Source organism: Atta cephalotes (assembly GCF_000143395.1).
Source record: "Atta cephalotes unplaced genomic scaffold scaffold00013, whole genome shotgun sequence".
Classification (NCBI taxonomy): domain Eukaryota; kingdom Metazoa; phylum Arthropoda; class Insecta; order Hymenoptera; family Formicidae; genus Atta; species Atta cephalotes.
In genome coordinates, this window is record NW_012130077.1 from 2,840,274 (window position 1) to 2,855,953 (window position 15,680).

Sequence of the window (15,680 nt, forward strand, 5' to 3'; positions counted from 1 at the left end):
GTCTTTTTATTCACTGTAAAAAAGTTTTTCTTAATTTTTGAAACAATGAGACATAAAATTTGATATCATAATATGAAATTTGTCTGAATATGATTTCTGATATTCGTTTTTAAGAAATCATTGAGCAAAGTAAATAAAGTCGCTATTTTTTTGACCAACAATAGTAGCGAAGGCGAGAGGCATTTTATATTGTATAAAAAAATTTATATAAATACATAACATTTATGGAATATCTTATATAAAAGTGAAATAAATGTTCATAAAAATTTTTAATAATGGTGAGCACTAATGTGAGCACTCATTATACTCATTATATAGTGAACACAATTGCAATTGGAGAACGTCCTTAAGAAAGTGTAATGCAATTCAGTTTTTATCTAAGATTATTTTTGATAATTCTTTGAATAACTGAGGCTACCGTACGGTTCTTTTTAATTGCTACTTTGCATATCTTTAACAAAAAAGTATAATGTAAGAATAATTGTAAGTTTTTATATGCAAGAAATAAGAGAAAATCATAAATCTTTATAAATGTTATTCATCACGATAAATAATAGATTATATTTATCGTAGCATCATGCTACAAATAATGTTAGACATTAAGTTATTACTTGTGCCTTGTTATAAATTTCGTTCAGATTGATCTATGAAATATATCATTAAATAATGTATCAATCTGTGTAATCAGTGTATTGTTCAGTGTACTAATATATGAGTACATAAACGCATATCAATGTTAAGATATAAAAAAATTATTGACAAAGATTTTATTAAATACTTATTATAAATGATATAATTATTATAATATAATTATTTATCTGTATCTTACAAAATGTTGTCAAATGTTTTCTTAATGTTTTCTTAATAATTGAATTGTAATAGTTACCAATTAAAAATGTATTTTATGTAGATGTATTCATCTACTTATTTTTAAGTAAGCAAGAACTTCAGAGAAAGGGGTATAAAATATATATTAGCAAAACATTAACAATGATCAAAATTTTATGGAATAAATTATGTAAGCATTTCAAAATAATTTCTCTATTTGAGAGACTAAACTGTTAAAACAATGCAACATAAGTACTAGTACACCCTTGCAAATATGAATTTATTTCCTTAAGTTACTAAAGCAGCTTTCGCTTGTTTCCTAATGTCATCTGCAAGCTTCTTTATTTCTTCATTATCTGCATGCATTTGTTGACTCTCTTTCTTTAAGACGCATTCCAACTGCTTTAACTGCTGTTTGGTACTCAAATAAGTTTTCACTTGTTTGTATATATCATCAGTGTTATTAACACTTGTTGAATTGTAAGACTCTTTCATGTATAACTCACCTGAAATTACATTCGTAGGAATATAATCTATCAATTCATTTAAACAATCGTTCTGTGATTAAATACAAGAAAAATTAAACGCGAGTTTTTCCAGATGTTACTTGCTATGCTTTACAAGAGAAGATTTAATTAAAATGAGTGACAGTATAAACAATTTTTAATCATAAATATTGCAAATGTTTACTTGCGATTTTAAACGCTACGTCGTCTACCACAGCTTTATCAAGGTCTTCCAACATATGTTCATGGCTTGGCATGTGAGGCCTCTCTGGCAAGCTATTTTTCTTATTAGTGAACATCATCAAAATAATTAAGATATAAGGATCAAAATATCAGTTTTATCCTTTATATTCACCGCGTTAAATATTGTCTTGTTCAGAAATGAAGATTGTAAATTTATCTCCTCTAACTAAACTGTTTCTGTCAATACGGAATCAACATCCACGATTCAGACGTTGCTCTTCTCGTTGCGCTGCATTTTATTTAACTGATGTTGAACCTGTTACACCTTTTTCTTTTTCTCCTTTTCTTTCTAATATCTAAATATACGCCTATTTCATTTCAAGTGCAGAAAGTGTAACGTAGTGTAACTACGAATAACCTCTTGTTGATCCTGAAGATCTTTGTTAGCTTGACTGTGACGAAAAAGAATTTAGTGCCAGATATAGAATACAAATCAAAAACAATTCTGTATTTAGCAAAGAAAATACGAAAATCTACATAAAAACGTATGTAATCAGTTAATAATCTTTATCGATTATTGGAAAATATTATATATTTACTTACATCTTATCCATATGGTATGTCCACATATCATTTTGCATATTGATTGTTTTATTGAATTAATTTTTTTTATTAGATGCCATCCGTAACATTAAAAGATGTGGATCAAGCAAAATTTGTTAAGGCCTTTGCAGCCTTTCTGAAAAAGTGAGTAAGGAAATATAAATAAAATGTAACCTATAAATAAAATAACAAGTAGAATATTTAAAATGTAATCTACCTCTTGTGATTATATCTAACATAAAGTTTTATTATTTAAAATTATTTGTTTTTTTATATTTCTTTTTTCTTTATAATAGTAAAAATTTTCCATTTTATATGAAGTTTTTTTAGCAATAAACATGTAACACAAAGCACCAAGATATGCAATTCGAATTTCATAAAATTTTAGAACTGGTAAGATGCGAGTGCCAGAATGGGTGGATATTGTGAAGACAGCCAAATTCAAAGAGCTGGCACCCTATGATCCTGACTGGTACTATATTAGATGTGCAGCCTTGGTGCGTCATATTTATATTCGTAGTCCTGTTGGAGTTGGTGCAGTCACAAAGATCTTTGGTGGACGCAAACGTAATGGCACTCATCCCAGCCACTTCTGTCGATCAGCAGGCAGTGTCGCGAGAAAAGCACTTCAGAGCCTGGAGCAGTTGAAACTTATCGAGAAAGCACCTCTCGGTGGACGTAAACTGACCAGTCAGGGACGCAGGGACTTGGATCGTATTGCTGCACAAGTTAAAGCTAAGAGCAAAAAGCAGCTTAAGCTTCAAGATGCAATTGTAATTTAATATCCTTCTTCTATAATAAAATAAAAAACGTAAAATCTCAGTTCTTTTCATTAGATATACCCTGCATATAATTTTGATAAAATTTATTGAATCTTCAAGAATATTATTGAAAATAAAAAATTTGTCAGATGCTTTATCTGCATAAAAATAAAATTGCAGGAAAATCGGATTTAGGAAAAAACTGTGTTATCACAGTACAAATATAAAATGCGTAGACTTATTTAAAATAATGTAATCATTCATATATATTTGCATTCACACATGAGAAAAATTTCGTTTTGATGATTTCATGCATTGGAACGTGTTAAATGTTTATTATTATTACAAATTACAAATTGATGTAAAGTATTACAGGACAATGATCGCTGCCGTAAACATCCTTCCTTATAATATTATCGCACACTTTATTTTTAATCCGTTCTGATATCAAGAAGTAATCTAGTCGCCTATATAAAAAATTTTAATCAATGATATAAGTATAACATAATTATATAACATAGTTTTTACATATATATATATATTATAATTAGATGAAAGTAATAATGCTAATAAAAATAACTTACCATCCAATGTTCTTACTACGTGCATTGGCAAAATACGACCAAAATGTATATGCACCCTCTGTTTCAGGATACAATGATCTAAATGTATCTATAAACCCGGCAGCTAAGAAATCAGTCATATCATCTCGTTCTTCTTCAGTAAATCCAGCATTGTTAGTATTTGTTTTGGGATTTTTTAAATCTGGAAATCAATGATAACAAATTAACATTTCTATTGTTTCATTCACATACTAATCTAATATTGATATTTTATATTTAAAAAATTAAAATTAAATGACTAATATTAATAACATTACGCAATAATAAAGAGATTCATTTTGTTTTAATATTGATACTATACCAATTTCTTGATGAGCTACATTCATGTCACCGCATATAATAACAGGTTTCTTTTGATCTAATTCTTTAATATGTTTTTTGAATAATTTATTCCACTCCAATCGTTTTGGTAATGTCACCAACTTCTGTCCAGCATTTGGCACATCTGTTACATTATATTCTATTAGTAAATATCAAACATTATTTTTGATGAAATTACAAATATTTCAGAAGAAATAAAATTATTTAATTTAAAAAAATTATATTAAAATGTTTACACATTACATAGTATATTGAATTGTACATGTATTTTGATTTTTGTAATAATATAATTGGAGTTTATTTTAAGAGAATTAAGTAACTTTCTCTTACAAACGTTGATCACGAAAAATTCTGGGAACTCCACCGTGATAATTCTACCCTCGGTATCAAAGGTAGAATCATTTAAACCATATTTCACAGAAATCGGTTTTTCTTTGCTGAACAAAGCAACTCCACAATAACCTGGTTTCTTACCTATTGAAGCATACTTATTAATTATATGATTTATTTGTGTGTGTGTATGTGTATTTTCAGTGTGTTTTTCTTGAAATATATCTTACTGTCAAGAAAATAGTGATGATATCCTGGCAATTTGACTTCGTCTGGCATTTTACCCTTGTCACATTTTGTTTCTTGCAAAGCAATTATATCTGCATCTTCTTTGATAATATAGTCGAGTCCATGTTTCTGATTAAATATAAATAGAAGAATCATTATAAGTATGATACATTAAGAAAATATACCTATTGACATAATGTACAAATACCTTAATTACAGCCCTGATCCCAGAGACATTCCATGTACAGATCTTCAGATTATGCTTCTTTCCTTCCTGATTTGACTTTGTACATCCAAAATCTATTTCATCCAAATTTGTGTCTGTCTTATTTTTCATTTGCTTGGGTTCATTTTTCACCTTCTTTGAGGTAGATGAATCATCAGTGCTTTTTGATGCCTTTGAATCAATTTTTGTCTTCTTTGGAGCAGGTTCATCATTTGTATCATTTACACGCTTTTTATTTGAAATTCCATTTTCATTTAATTTTTGTGTTTTCTTACCGGGTTTAGCTTTGGGAGAATCAGCCTAATTTCAAGGGAAACTGATAAATAGTCTAGTAATTTTTTTATTTATTAATATAAAAAGTTATGGAAATAAGTATAATTATCTGATGAATAGTTAATAAATAGAAAATTTTTTGTAAATAATATGATAATTATATTATGATTTTCATACAAAAGGATACTTCAATGGATACTTTAATGAGTGTATAATTAAAGAATTAATAATTAAAGAAAAAATATTAAATACATTTGCTTATTTAGTACATAAGTTAATTTTGCATGCATATATTTTCCATACCTTTGGTTTTGAACTTTGTTTTCGTGGCATGCTGAAACTTTGCTGTTTGTGAAGAGAGAATACTGCGCAAGATATAAATAGTATTAATGTCTAATGATTAGCAAGTTGTATCAATGCTTCTAAATAATCTTTCAACTTAATAACATCGATACTGCAAGTGGAAGACACTGGAAATGTATTTTCGTTTCAATTATTTGTAATAATGTTAAAAACGCCGGTACGATTTGTCTTTGTTTGTATGATTGAAAGTTTAACTTTCAAAATTCTCAATCTCATCGACGAGTATAATAAACGTAAAATTGCTACTGCGTCATAACTAACATTACAGTTATTAAAGAGATTTCATTATCTGCTCTTAATCGATAAATACATAGCCTAGTCGTAGCGTCTAACGGTTCAACCGACTCCTCCGAATCTCGGCCCAGCCTCCACTTACAACCTCAATGATCGCGCGATTAAAAGAACGATGCCGACTTTAATTTATGATACCTTTTTTTTACAGACCTGAATAATATCCGTACGCGTAACCGGAAGGGACGCAATGACACGACACAGCCTATGCAACTTCAAATTTAGTGCCATTCAGCACTATGTTGGTGTACAGGGGTCCAAATCCAAACCGTTCAATCTTTCCTCCCTTGGGAAACAATTTTCAGCGCCACTGTACGTGTTTTGTTGACTATTTTTTGATTCGGAAGATGAAAAGAAATATTATGTTATAATATCGCTTTTTTTATTAGTATTCGTATTTCTTTGTGTGTATGTAAGCAACATTATTAAAAAAAGCGAATATATATATATATAATGCAAAATATAATTTTTTGTTATCTAATATATTTTTCTATATTTTATTTTATATTTAGATTTTTTAAATTAATTATTTAATAAAATGATTAATTTGCCTGTATGATTTAGACGAGTGTCAAGATGTTGACTTTGCAGATATTATTTTGCTGCATCAGTGCTATATGAGAATCTCATATGTATTACTATCCTACAATTTCTTATCTAACAGATAAATTCAAATACTGAAGATAGCATTTCTACAATTGAGCAGATTGAATGATAGAAGTACTTATAATTTTTTTTATAATAGCATATATTTCCACAGAAATTGAGATATTATTGTCGAATTGCCTTTTCAGAAAAGATCATTCAAATAATTATTTCAGAATTATTGCAGTAGTATAACGTACGATTATCTAACATGTTAATTTTTGTTTTATATAAACATACATACGCAAGATGTTTCTTCTTCATTTAAAATATCTTCGTTGTTTTTGATGCTACGAAAAAATATCATAAGATCAAATTTTTTTTGAAACTTCAAGATTTACCTCCACTTTTTTTAATGGAATTGTATAATTTTTTTACATAATGTGATTCCTCTAATTATTCTTAAATTATTTTAAATGATCAAATTATAGGAAATACCTGTATATCTATGTTATGTGTGTGTGTGTGTGTGTGTGTGTGTGTGTGTATATTTATATATACATTTCATTTGCTATAATATAGCTACGAAAAATATTTAATTCAATCTTATTAACAATATCTTTATGAAAAGCAAAACAAATTGATTTACTGAAGAATGAAGAAATAAAATTGGGCCTTTTCAAAATATCAGTAAATTCGCTCCAGCCAATATGTTTGAATATGATGCAGAATAATTACATAAGAATATTTCCGGGCCTAGATTTGTAATATTTTCAGTAATAGTTTATTGTATATAAATCAGGTATATATATAAAATAAACTTATAAAGATTGTATACACTTAAATTACGCGGCATCGCTGTCGGTCAGAAACGCCAGACCCTTCATTCACGACAACAGCGGTCTTGGGTATTCTCGAAGAGAGACTTTGGCGTTGTATCGCAAGGCAATCACAACGGTGGAACCGTGACACAAAATAGGATGCACGAAACGTTGCTTAAAAAGGAATGTATCTTAACGTGAATTAAACATCCTAGAATCCTCGATATCACTCCGTGATATCATGCCATTGACGATATCGAGAAGCTATATCGTTAAAAACGCAAGATAATACCAATGATACTGCAAAATCGAATCATTTGCAATGATTGAATCCAGAGAATTTCTAGAACGATCATGATCTAGAATAATCAAGATTTTCAAGGTTCCTGATATATTTACTGTAACTATATTTAATTAAATTATAACATCTCACGTGAGAAAAATGTACATAATTAAATCTAAAATATAAATCATATGGTACAAATTGCGCAAATTTCTATTGTCGCTAATCGCCGCTAAAATTTATATGACCGTCCGAATGTTTCGATCCTCGAGATCTTATCGTTACTCTGAGACTGCTTTTTCTCGAATTATGAATAAGATCTGTCGATTGTTCGTATAATTGTTGTAAAACAAAGCACTTGTACAGGCACGTTCAGTGTAAGTACTAATATCAATAGCCTCGCGTAACAAACACTTCAACGTTGTACGTTTGCAATTATGTAGTAGAAAAGTTTTCAAGGCTAATTAACAGTCAGAAAAATCGACACAATATACAGTATGGAGTATATACATATGTACGCACATTTCGTATACAATCTATAAACACAATCCTCTTTTTTCTCTCTTTCACACATAATACGAGGCACATGCTGTGATATAATCTAGATCTTTCCACTTTCTCTAACATGATCCAAATCTTCATTTCTCGGGTTCATCAGGATGCTCTGTTTTAATATGATGGGCAAATGTATACTGCGTCGTGAAGCGTTTCTTGCAATACGGGCACTGATATGGCATTACGGGGTGTGCAGATCTTAAATGAGCCACGGCTAATTCTCTCAACACGAACGGTGATTGGCATACACCGCATCGATACCTAAAAATAAATGCGCCACATAGAGAATTAGATTTTCCAGAATAAGACAAACAATTTTTCAAAGCTCAAACTATATCACGTTACCCGTTACTAGTTTTAATGAGAGTCCGTTTAAGAGGCGGAGGTGTACCCTGCTCGTTAATTTCAACTTTTGGCTCGATAGGAGATACATATTCCAAGGTTTCCGGACGCAATTTTGGCATCGGTTCGTCGTCTGCTTCGACTTTAATTTCGTGTGTCTGCGTCTAGAATGTAATGTAGTCACACAATATAGATCGTCACTGGACATGTAGTTGAAGTCGTGCGGTATATCATTTGTTACGTACTGTACTGCCGCGCATGTACTCGGCGTGCATTTTCATGTGAGCGTTTCGTGACTGCGAGCTTGCGAAAGTCGCGTCACATTTGGAGCACTTGTGTGTCTTATTGCCAACATGAAGCGACGTTTTTAGCCGAGACTTCTTTTCAGCGACTTTCTTTTCAAGTTGTGCTGTATCCCTGCATACATGAGCGAGCAGCGATACTTCTTTGAAAAAGATTTTATTACACTTTGCACAGTGATAGGTTTTAGCCACCGTGTGTATTTTTTGCGCCTTATCCACTAATGATTTGTTATAAACAGCGGATGTGTACAGTGAGGCATTATCGAGTGTTTGACGTTTATGACTAGCCTATTAATCAAGAGATAATTCGTGTTTAAAGAAATGCAATGAACGGATAACGATATGTAACAATCTTGCCGGAAAATTTACCTCGTGCTTCAATAACTGCGATTGTTCCTTAAATGATTTTTTACATATGTTACACGTATAATTCTTATGAGACTCCGAGTGTGTCTGAAGATGCGTTAACATTGTCGTGTGATCACTGAACCATTGTGAGCAAATGCCACATCTCGCCACGTTTTTATTTCCACCAGAAATGCGTTTCGTTACAGATTCGTCATCTACTGGGACATCATTCTTTTCCATTATCTATGAATAAAAAGGATAATATTTAAATCAGGAATTAAAGAGAAATATTCTGATTCAAAATCCAGTCTGTATATTTTTCCTGTCAAAGTAGTTTTGCTACTTTGAACAATCCTACATTCTATTTGCATTTATAATTAATATTATATCTTGTATGTATGTATATATTTGTAGGATTTTAAAAATTAGGGAATAATATCAAATATAATTTTATTGTAACTATATATTGTAAAAGGCATTTAAATGGAAAAATATTATTTCACTGTGACAAGTATGCAGAAATAAATCCAAACATTTCCAAGATGATAAATACGAATCCAAATCACTTTGTTATGAGCCAAGTAAACGATAATTCATAATCAGAGGAAAAGATTTCAAACCTCGGAATAAGATTTCTTGATACTGCGAGATTTAGCTTCCCTTGCTTCTCTTGCTTCCCTCTCAGCATTTAAGGCTTCTTCTTGCTCGACTGCTGACAAAATTGGTGACATCATTGGCTGTTCATTATGCTCAGCTATTCTATGCCCAGCTAAGCGTATGAAAAGTCCGAATGACCGACCACAAATGTCACATTTATGCTTTTTCGGTTCATGAGTGCGCATGTGATTCGATAATGCGCTCTGCTGAGTGCAAATCTGCAATAATAAATAATACAAAAATCAATAAAGGATGTGAAGAATTTTTATAAAAACGTAAATGTGACTTCATACTTTCCCGCAAGTGGGACACTTGAGAGATCTTTCACAGTACTGTTCATCTCGTTTAATTTCTCTAATTCGTTCTGGTATCTTTGTAACCATAAATTCTGAAGATGGTAACTTCTGAGACATCACCGAGTTTGTTTGGTGTAACTGAACGTGTTTTTGATAAGATTCTACTGTAGGAAAGAATCTAAAAACAAATACACACAATATATATTTAAAAAATTTAGAAAGAAAGAATTTAGAGACGAACATGTTTCTTGATGTCGCAAATTACCTATTGCATAATGAACACCGTGTATTACTTCCATCAGTCAATTCAGCTAAATGATCGCGCAGTCTATGTTGCTTCAGCATTTCCCATCTTACGAACTGCCGGTCACACTGATCACAGTCGTTCAAGTTTTCCGTAAAATCCATCTTGACCTTCAAATGACTATTAGCTTCATGTTTGGCTAAGATTTCTACAGATTCGAAGGACGCGGAGCACTTTCTACAAGTATATACACGCGGGCAGTGTAATTGCATATGCGTCATTAGACTGTCCTTTGTTCTGGAAATTACAAATTTTTGTCACCAAATGAATCCACAGTGATCTCGAAAATGTTATAGAAATATGCGGCGAATATATGGTACTCACTTGTAGTAACTATTGCAGGGTGCACACCACCATTCGGAAGTTAACTTCATTCCAGGTTGTAATTTCTGGTGATTATTCATTGTCAAATTACCAGTTAACACTTGTTCCAGAATACTGGTACGTTTTTCTTCTTTCTTGGATTGACAGTTTGATTTAGGAGCTTTTGCTCCTTCCATATCAGGTATAAGAACAGATTCCACTTTTGTCTGTATATCTATATCAAACATCTCTGACAGTTTACGCTTCTTATTCAATGGTTCGCAAGTGGCGGTTTCGGCATTGAAAATTGGATCTGTATTCATCTCCTTGATCTCTACCTCGCAAGGTAATTCAGACAAAGTTTCCATGCAGGTATTCTGAAAATGATCCTGATTGACTTGATTAATCGGTGTCACTGGGTCATCAAAGGGCATGATGATTGATAAAGGAACCAATGGCGGTGGAGCTCTAGATTTTTCCTTGCAGAGTTGAACCTAGCATTGGAAATGGCAACGGTTAGAAAGCAATTTCTCTTTATATTTACTATGTTGCTATTTTTTTAAGAGACATAATCGACAAGTGTCATTCTATCTTTATTATTGAATGTCAAGGATGGAACGACTTTCGTTAATTATATCTCCTAAAAGAAGTCATTAATAAGAAATTTGCGATTATGTTTCCTAAGACAGATTATTTATTCAAACAAACCTGACACGGATCCGACGAATTCATCATCGCGTCGAGAAATATCTGAGCAGACTCCATCTGTTCGCACTTGAGCAACACAGCATGCATACTCCTGTAGACATTTATGCAAAACTCTCTGAACTGATACACATCGTCCAGTCTAGCTGCGCAAAACTGACAGATCTGCTTCGGCAATGGATCGGTCTTGTATACAAGTACAGGCAAGCAAGCGCGCAGCTTCTGCACCACCCTACGTTGCAGACCCTCGTCGCCAAAGATCGGCAGCATCTCATTCCTCTCTTCCGAGCACAGTCGACAGACCTTGTCCCACATGACCCTGTCTGCAGCCATTGCTGGGTAGAGATTCGTGTCCATCATGGGGAGGAAATGCGTTCTCGACTTGTCGCTCGCCCGTAGTCAAGACCCAAGATACTGTGATCCGCGAATTAGGTTAGCCGACGAACCGCACCATGCGCGACGCTGGCACGGTCGGGACGCGTTGGCGCAGGCATACCCTGCCGACAGTGCCGACGTTCGCGTAGATGGTTCGATAATACTGGGAATTCGGGGAAGACACAAGGAAACGCGCACCTGTTCCGAAGGAAACGACTTCGCTTTCACCTTCCTCTTCACTTCGCGCGCAGAGAATTCTCAATCTTCGGTGAACGCACGAAATTGCGAACCGGTTCCCCGTTCGCTCGCCGTTCACCGATGTCCCTCGAACATCCCGCCCCGGAGGTAGGCAAAGTCCTGCAAACTGCAAAGTCGTTGTAGCGCTCTCGAGGCCGTTTGCATCAGTGCTCGCCATGCGCCATGCGGACGCCAAGTCGCCAACTCTACAACTCTTCAGCAACTCTTCTCAAATCTTCTCCGCTACTTCCACTCGTTTCTCTCCCTATTCTTCCTTCTCTCTCTTTCTTCTCTCGTCACCGCTTAGGCTTCAATTACTCCGAACCTACTCGAATCAGTCGAATCAGAGAACAGAGCCGCGCGGAGCGAGACCTGGCCTTGCCTGGCCTGGCAGGACGCAGGACCACGCGGCGGAGCTGGGAGGAGTGAGTGAGAAAGCACAGCCAGACTCGGTTAAATGGGACGCTTCGATCTTACAACGGCCGTTTTTGGGCTCGTGACGTCAACCGCGATGATCGAGACGAGACAGAATCCTCGTGCGATTTCCTCGAATTGGCCTCTATAACCCAAGAATGCGACCTTCATCTGTCTTCTTCCGGAATTGTGGCACTTCCGGATTTGTATTTATTTATCTTCCTTACAGACCACTCTCAAGATTTCGTTTCGTCATTAAAATTTTCTCAGGGCTGTGTTCAGATTTCTATCCAAGTGCCATTCAGGCATCATTTTATCCTTGTTGTTCATCGAGTGTGAATTGAACAAAGGATAAAGTGATACCTGAGGAGCACTTGGATGAGACTTTGAACGCATTCCAGCGTATGGAATTTGTCTGGGAAATTTAAAGATCTTTTAGCTTCGTTCGATTTTTTCATTTAACTCTATTATTTTCAGCTGAACTTTTTGCATGGTTCACCTTTCCTTTTTCTTCACATGTTGGAGAAAAAAAAGAAAAGATGAATAGTGCAAGAGTTCAGCTAAAAGGAATAGACTTCAGTATGGCGTAATTCAGTAAGGTTTCAAGGGATAGAAAAAGATACTGTATACTTTTATACTATTCTCTTTTATAATCTTCTCTATTTTTAATAAAATTTATTGCACTGTTGATTGATCGAACTTTTTTTAGTGTGAACTTTATTTCTTTTAACATAACGGACTAATAATAAAAGCGAGTGGACTGCTTAAAATTGCAGTGATTTACAGTATCTGTCGAATATTTGTTGTACAAAACGACATAACTTCGACGAAGGTACATAATACTTTTCTGACATATTTCATTACTTCTGTTATATTTTCATAGTTAAATCTGACACTCACAAATCGCGCAAATATCATATAAAAAAAGAAATTAATTCGTAGAAAAATTTAAGAAATTAACTACTAAAACTGTATCACTAATTGTTTATATAACTAACACATAATATAGTATATAAATATATATAACTAGAGTACAATTATGTTCTTTTGTTCAATAAACAACAGATTCTTGCATAAGCCCTTGCTAAAGTAGTAAAAATTTGTTATATTATCCCAGCGGTTTAGCGTCAAATAGTAACTTCAGTAATATTGTCTTAAAATAAATGTTATCATTTAAGAAATTCATTACTTTCGCTGTAATAATAGCAACACAAAATACGACGAAAATTAATCGATTTATCGAGCTAGTGTATCTAATAATTTTTACTGCATATTGTATATGCAACTTGCACGCTTTCCAAAATACGCGCTTGCATATAAAAAAATAAATCCGCTGTGTCATCCGAGCCGATTTTTTTTGCTTTATATCAGATACATACGAGTATACATAGAATTTATAATATAAATTTATAATAATATTATGTAAAGATATATGTATATATATTATATGTAATATACAAATATAGTTTATGATATAAATTTTACACATCACTAAGCACTTATTGACACGCTTATTATTGACAAAGAATATCTACCAACATAATTTCCGTCATCTCATTGATTTATTTACTGACAAAAACAATTGTAGGGAAAGAACTACTCTGACTTAAAAAAAATTACTTTAGTTAAAAGAAGAGATCTTTAGCAATATATAAGATCGTAATAATAATGCGTCTTGACATAGATGTCTGGAACAACTTCAAAATTTTTATTGAGCAAAATAGATGACATACATTTTTAATTATATATCCCAATATTATCTTTCCCATTATTATCTTTAAATTCTTATTTAATTTCTAGCTGTATACAGAAGCTTGTACGGATATACTAAATTAAGTAGACATTCTTGGCATTAGATTTTTTCCTCAATATATATTAAACTAATTTCTCATAAAAATATAACGTGTTATTTCAAGCACGCGTCTTTTATATTATATGACGTATATATCATGTATTATGTAATATTACTTTATCAGTTAATAGAAAGTCTATTTGTTAAAATAAAAAGAGTTTGAAATAATAATTTTATGTTAAATAAAATTAAGATAAAAATTCATAAGATTTTTTGATATACCCGTTTTAGTTGGATCCAAAACGCACAAAAGCTCAACATATCTTCACTTCACTTGCCTGGGATTTTACATCATGAAATCTTATGAACTTTCACATACAACGATTCGCTCACTTTGAGCGAAGCATTACTTGAATTTTTATCTCCGGTTACTCGTCTTTCACTACCTTTCAGCGTGACATATGCTGTTCAGATCTATGAAGAAATTTCCTATGATTTGTTACTTTAAATTATATGATACGGAATTAAAGAAAGAGAAATAGAATTATTAGGCGAAAAAATTATAACAGGTGTGTGTCAGAAAATAGCGGGAAGACCTTTTTTTATGTTCTGTATAAATATTATGTTACACTGTACACACTCTTTACAATTTTACAACAGCAGGCCAACGAGCGAGTTTAGCTTGCTACATTATACACGCAGATAATTATTCACAACCGAATGAGGAGACAAGTCGAAAGCTTAATCAATAAAAAATTAGTAACAGAAATCAACGAATTATTTTACGCTGTCCCAGATTCATTCCTGATTCTCAATTCATAAAAAAAATTTTCCATTTCATTCACGATCGATTTGTCTACAAAGAAATTCATATAATTTTCGACATATCGATCCTTTTATTTTGTGTAATTAAAATTTTTCTAAATATTCGTTTTTTTTCAAATTTATCGTATTTTTATTAACACGGAATAAATATATTTTTTCTTTCTTTTTTTTGTTTGTTAAGTGAATGCTTCGAAACATTTAATGGTAGAAAACAGGAGCAGTTGGCGCATTTCTTGAATGTCTGTATTATAATTATGCCACATTTATATGATGTAATATTTATAGACTTAGGTGCACTGATTATCTTCGTGATATCTTGTATATATTTTTTATAAATATATCAAAGGATAAAGCGCATGTCTTAACGACATATCTCTTTCCGATGTGAACGAATATTATTTATACAGTTTCACTAGCATCCTTACTATCTCGCTGGCACAGCTGGCATTTTCTCAAGGAAGTCTTGCTCGATTACAGTCTCCAATTGCGTGTTATTTATCGGCACGTACGTGTCGCACGTAGCGCGACTAAGGCTCGAGAAGAAATGATGTAAATCTTGCAAAGACCGAACGTTATTCGACGTTAGTAGAAGTTCTCCCGGATTTCTTTTGGGCGGTGGACCTTCTGGCTTGAACTGTAAAAAGAGATTGGTACCAATTTTACAAAAAATAAAAAAGGAAAATTCCTATTTAATATATGATAAGAAAACAATATGAAACAATACGTAAAAAAAAAATAAAAAATGAAAAATGAAAAATGAAAAATTACGTCTGTAACGCTAAATATTGCACAACACTACTCGATTCGAGATCGCACATTGGCTTAGTTGCAAAAATGAATGTACACACACACACACACACACACACACACACACACACACACACACACACACACACACACACACACACACACACACCACACACACACACACCTACTATCTTCTTCTTCTTACTACTAACTAATAAATAATATATNTATNTCGTCAGACGTACGTTGTTAG

General features: G+C 32.7%; 5 protein-coding genes across 5 annotated transcripts in view; 1 reads left to right on the forward strand and 4 right to left on the reverse strand.

Annotated features, from left to right (window-relative positions):
* Positions 1-1,116: 1,116 nt before the first annotated feature.
* On the reverse strand, positions 1,117-1,636 carry LOC105617501. Its single transcript, XM_012199056.1, has 2 exons — positions 1,519-1,636; positions 1,117-1,334 (listed from the first exon to the last, which is right to left on the reverse strand). The coding sequence occupies exons 1-2, from the start codon at positions 1,634-1,636 to the stop codon at positions 1,117-1,119; spliced, it is 336 nt and encodes a 111-aa protein (XP_012054446.1).
* A 557-nt stretch (positions 1,637-2,193) lies between these two features.
* LOC105617503 (40S ribosomal protein S19-like) lies at positions 2,194-2,940 on the forward strand. The gene is made up of 2 exons (XM_012199059.1): positions 2,194-2,264; positions 2,509-2,940. Exons 1-2 carry the CDS (start codon positions 2,194-2,196, stop codon positions 2,900-2,902), a joined length of 465 nt encoding a protein of 154 aa, XP_012054449.1. The 3' UTR covers positions 2,903-2,940.
* A 179-nt stretch (positions 2,941-3,119) lies between these two features.
* On the reverse strand, positions 3,120-5,767 carry LOC105617502 (DNA-(apurinic or apyrimidinic site) lyase). Its single transcript, XM_012199058.1, has 9 exons — positions 5,690-5,767; positions 5,186-5,247; positions 4,885-4,909; positions 4,592-4,801; positions 4,386-4,512; positions 4,156-4,299; positions 3,806-3,949; positions 3,466-3,646; positions 3,120-3,348 (listed from the first exon to the last, which is right to left on the reverse strand). Exons 1-9 carry the CDS (start codon positions 5,765-5,767, stop codon positions 3,231-3,233), a joined length of 1,089 nt encoding a protein of 362 aa, XP_012054448.1. The 3' UTR covers positions 3,120-3,230.
* A 2,096-nt stretch (positions 5,768-7,863) lies between these two features.
* LOC105617504 (zinc finger protein 808-like) lies at positions 7,864-11,394 on the reverse strand. Its single transcript, XM_012199060.1, has 9 exons — positions 11,041-11,394; positions 10,354-10,826; positions 9,991-10,266; positions 9,723-9,903; positions 9,393-9,647; positions 8,794-9,015; positions 8,368-8,712; positions 8,126-8,286; positions 7,864-8,041 (listed from the first exon to the last, which is right to left on the reverse strand). The coding sequence occupies exons 1-9, from the start codon at positions 11,392-11,394 to the stop codon at positions 7,864-7,866; spliced, it is 2,445 nt and encodes an 814-aa protein (XP_012054450.1).
* A 3,457-nt stretch (positions 11,395-14,851) lies between these two features.
* The window catches only part of LOC105617506 (protein dopey-1 homolog), a 13,672-nt gene continuing 12,843 nt past the window's right edge, over positions 14,852-15,680 (reverse strand). The window contains exon 25 of the mRNA XM_012199062.1: positions 14,852-15,314. Within this exon, the coding sequence (XP_012054452.1) occupies positions 15,105-15,314 (210 nt within the window). The 3' untranslated portion in view covers positions 14,852-15,104. The remainder of the gene's footprint in view (positions 15,315-15,680) is intronic.